Below are 4,897 nucleotides of genomic sequence, written 5' to 3'. Positions count from 1 at the left end.
AAATAATAATTAATGAGGAGAATTATAATAGTAAATTTATAGGTTATTACATTATAAAAAAATAATAATAATTTGATACAATAAAAAAATAAATAAAAATTATTACGATCTAAACACGTAAATATTAAATCAAGCAACGTATACTTGAAATAAGAGAGAAGGGAAAACTCTTAAGAAATAAATATTACATAAATTAATCTCTCTGTAAATAAGTTCAATAATTTTTATTTAAATTATATTTACAAGGATTTTTAATATAAAGGTATAAAATTCCATTATTATTTTATATTATATATTACAGATCCATGTATATTTAGTGTAATTAAGTTTTTTTTTTTAATAAAATAGTATGGTAAGGTGCAATTTTTATCAAAACTCAGATTATCATTGAAATTTGAAATACAAATAAATAAATGAAAAATATTTAGTAGATTCACTATGAATTAAAATATTTATAACGTATAAATAAGTAATTCTTTTTATAAAAAAAAAAATAAACCCATTTATTTATAATTTTGCAAACTGGCCGGTGAACCGGATTGACGGAAGAATTTCTCTAAATTGATAGATATGAAATTAAATAAATAAGTAGAACAGTACTTTTCCTTATAAATTACGGACGCAGGCACATGCTTTGCTTTTGTGCCCTGCCTGCCTTCCATTCTTCTAAACAATACACTTTACTCATCTCATCCCTCTCGACCGCCCAAAACCCCCCACTTCCACTTCTCTATCTTCTCGTCTTTTCCCCCAAATTACCATGCCTGCTCACACCTCATCACTCTCTGGCCATGGCCAAACCGTCTGCGTCACCGGAGCCGGTGGCTTCATTGCTTCTTGGATCGTTAAGTTGCTTCTTCAAAGAGGTTACACCGTTAAAGGAACTATGCGGAACCCTGGTTTGATTCTAATTCTGTTTTTTTTTTTTTATTCTGGTTCTGTTTTTGGATATGTTAATGATGAAGATTTTTTTTTGGGAACGGAAGGGCTCTATTTTACGTATGTTTTTTTTTTTTGAGTGATAGATGATCCCAAGAATTCTCATTTGAGAGAGCTTGAAGGTGCCAAGGAGAGATTAAGTCTGTGCAGAGCTGATCTTCTTGATTATGAAAGTCTTCGAGAGGCCATTACTGGATGTGATGGAGTTTTCCACACTGCGTCTCCTCTCACTAATGATCCTGTATGACGCCGAAATATTGTTAATATGTTCTAGACGATTTTTTAAAAATAAAATACGATATTAATAGTAATTATGTTTTTTTTTTAATTAAATTTTGAAGGAACAAATGCTGGAGCCAGCCGTGAATGGGACCAAAAATGTGATGATAGCAGCCGCAGAAGCCAAAGTCCGGCGAGTGGTTTTCACATCTACCATCGGAACGGTTTATATGAATCCCAATAGGAATCCAGATGATGTTGTCGATGAATCTTGCTGGAGTGACCTCGACTTTTGCAAGAATACTCAGGTTAAATTAATTTATCAGCATTAGTATTACTATTTAATCTAAATTATCTAATGTAAAATTTATTATAAAAAATAGTTTTTTAATTCCTGAGGTTTAACATATTTCATTCCCTCTAACAAGTCATCCTTCCAACCATGAACGTCTCCAATCCTAATCCATGCTTGCTTCCTGCTTCAAAGTGGAAACCTTCTATGGGTATTGAACAAGAGCTGTAGGTGGAATATAATGAGTGTCCTGTAATTCTCGCTTTTGATCTGTAAATCAAAGGTGGAGGCGAGAAGTACAGGTACCTAGCTCCAGCCTCTTGAAACAAAGCATCCATAGGGCAGCTCTTGCAGTAAAGGACAATGAATCATGCATGGGTGCATGGGGAACACAATAGAGAAAGTGAAAGGATAGGATATGAGGTAGCTTTGAAGAGAAGCATTGAGAAGAAGAATAAGCGTAGAGTGGGAGGTTGACAATGGCGACCTCTCAATCATTAGAGAGAGAGGGAGAGGGAGTTTGTTTAGGGAGTTCATAATTTAATAAGGGTATTATGGTCATTTTATATTTATCAATAATTTTTGGGAAAATTACTTCTTAGTCCCTCAGGTTTAACGTAATTAACACTTCTGTCCCTCTATTTTGGCGACCCAACACTTAAGTCCTTCACTTTCTCTTCCGTCCAAATTCGTAGTCCTTCCGTCCATTTAAACCGTTTGGTCAAAGAGTCAAAAGTGAGAGGTGATAATTTTTTCCAGAAATACCCTTCTCTTAATGTGAAATTCCTTTTTTTTTTTTTCTCTTTCATGCTTTCTTCGGTTGAAGAAGAAGAAGAAGAAGAAGAAGAAGAAGAAGAAGAAGAAGAAGAAGAAGAAGAAGAAGAAGAAGAAGAAGAAGAAGAAGAAGAAGAAGAAGAAGAAGAAGAAGGAGAAAGAAGAAAAAGTTGCAGAAAAGGGTAGGAAGAAGAAGGAGAAGAAGAAGAAGAAGAAGAAGAAGAAGAAGAAGAAGAAGAAGAAGGAGAAAGAAGAAGAAGAAGAAGAAGTTGCAGAAAAGAGGGTAGGAAGAAGAAGAAGAAGAAGAAAGAAGAAGAAGAAGAAGAAGAAGAAGAAGAAGGAGAAAGAAGAAGAAAAGAAGAAGTTGTAGAAAATGGTAGGAAGAAGAAGGAGAAGAAGAAGGAGAAGAAGAAGAAGGGGTATTTGGGTTTGGGTTTAGTGAGGGTTAATTTTGTTAATTCACGTGTCCCAAACAGCTATTTTGGATGGAAGGACTGCGAATTTGGATGGAAGAGAAAGTGAGGGACTTAAGTGTTGGGTCGCCAAAATAGAGGGACAGAAGTGTTAATTACGTTAAACCTGAGGGACTAAAAAGTAATTTTCCCATAATTTTTTTATAAAATGATTTTTAATTATATTAAATGTTAACGATTAAAAAAATAATTTTTTAAAATTTTAATTTCACTTTCATATGAATCTAGTCTTATAATGGCCGTATTTAATTGTAATTATCAAATTTTCAAGTATGATTATCCTGTTGAATTAGTCGCCACCTTTTCTTACTAATACAATAGTGAAGGCAAGTTTTACTTCACCGTTCTTCTTAATATTTATGATTTGCCAAGAGCTTCCTTAACAGCCCAGAGCTAGAGTTGTTAGCCAAACTGGTCATGTTACTAATCCGATAATTATTGCAGAACTGGTACTGCTACGCGAAGACAGTGGCGGAGCAGGCAGCATGGGAGTTGGCCAAGGAGAAAGGGGTGGACCTAGTAGTGCTGAACCCAGTAGTGGTGCTTGGACCATTGTTGCAGTCCACTATAAATGCTAGTAGCATTCACATCCTTAAGTACCTAACTGGCTCAGCCAAGACCTATGTCAATGCTGTTCAAGGCTATGTGCATGTTAAGAACGTGGCACATGCCCATATTCTTATCTATGAAACGCCCTCTGCCTCCGGGCGATACATTTGTGGTGAGAGCGTCCTCCACCGCGGCGAAGTGGTGGAAATGCTTGCTAAGTTCTTCCCAGAGTATCCAATCCCCACGAGGTAAGTTATTGTTATTATTCAGTACTGTCGGCAAATTTCTTGTTATATAACGAATACATGTGGATCATATTGGTCAAGTAATTTTACTAATTTCTCTTAAAAATGAAAATAATGCGAAAGATAATTGCAGGTGTTCAGATGAGAAGAACCCAAGAGCAAAACCACACAAATTCTCAAGCAAAAAGCTCAAGGACCTTGGACTGGAATTGATCCCAGTGAAGCAATGCCTCTATGAAACAGTTAAGAGTTTGCAGGAGAAAGGTCATCTTCCAATCCACAAACACCCACAGAACTCCTTTACAATTTAATCCTAAAACCTCACTAAAAAACATTAATTAATTAGATATATAACTAAATTGAAATTACTAAAAAATATAAACTTTTTCTTCCTGTTTTCTGATGAAATTCTCCATGTTCAACCATCCTTTAAATGTCCACGTGTTCTGATTATGTATTCTAATGAACTTGTTTGATTCCCAGCTGATAAAATATATTATTGATAAATTATCCTATCTGATTCTCTGAAGATAAAATTAATTTTAAACCATTTAGAAAGTTGGTGAAGATAAAATAAATATAATTTCAATTTAGTTAAAAATTTTATTAAATCAAAATAGAAATTTCAATAATACTATAGTTTTATATATGCCGATTTAGTTTCATAATATATTTACTACTCATTTAATTTTTAATTATTAAATTCTAAATTTTAAAAGATTTAACTATATTTATATTGAATTAAAATATAGAATAACTCTAGTAAATATATATATAACCAATTAAATTTAATTATGATATTTCAGTCATGTATTAAAGCAAGACAATAGCGTATTAAATATGCACTCCGAGGCTTAGTCTGGTGGAAAGTGCATCCTTGTAATCCTTTGAGGTCAAAGGTTCGACTCCCCCACCCCGTTTCAAAAAAAAAAAATAGCATATTAAATATTAATTATTTCATAAAATCACTAAAATAATTTAAAATTTTCTCAAAATTCAATTAAAAGTTTTTAGTGATTGAAAAGTCTATCAATAATGACACGTGGTGATTAAAAATTGAAAATGTTCAACCACACAATTTCCTATTTACTTTTGTAAATAAGAATTGCCAAGAAAGTAACTTTATCTTAAAATAATAAAAATTTTAAAATTAATAATTTTATATTTTTATTTTGTATAAAATTATTTATTTTAAATGTAGAAATTCATAATTTTAAATATATGACTAATTTTTTATTATTAATTATTTTACTTATAATTATTTTTAATACAATAAAAGATATTATTTGTATGGTACAATTATAATATATATTATAAGTACAATAATGATTTATTACTAATTAATTTTATCCTATTGATAAAATTTTAAAATTAATAATTTTTGTTGCATAAAATTATTGATTTTA

At 31.8% G+C, this 4,897-nt stretch overlaps 1 protein-coding gene across 1 annotated transcript; it reads left to right on the top strand.

Moving 5' to 3' along the window:
* The first annotated feature begins 655 nt into the window (after positions 1–655).
* On the top strand, positions 656–3,976 carry LOC110613289 (cinnamoyl-CoA reductase 1). Its single transcript, XM_021754341.2, has 5 exons — positions 656–899; positions 1,026–1,180; positions 1,281–1,466; positions 3,142–3,494; positions 3,625–3,976. Exons 1-5 carry the CDS (start codon positions 761–763, stop codon positions 3,800–3,802), a joined length of 1,011 nt encoding a protein of 336 aa, XP_021610033.1. The 5' UTR covers positions 656–760; the 3' UTR covers positions 3,803–3,976.
* The last annotated feature ends 921 nt before the right edge of the window (positions 3,977–4,897 follow it).

The sequence above is a fragment of the Manihot esculenta genome, chromosome 4, assembly GCF_001659605.2.
Source record: "Manihot esculenta cultivar AM560-2 chromosome 4, M.esculenta_v8, whole genome shotgun sequence".
Lineage (NCBI taxonomy): Eukaryota > Viridiplantae > Streptophyta > Magnoliopsida > Malpighiales > Euphorbiaceae > Manihot > Manihot esculenta.
This window is presented reverse-complemented; position numbering and strand designations above follow the sequence as displayed.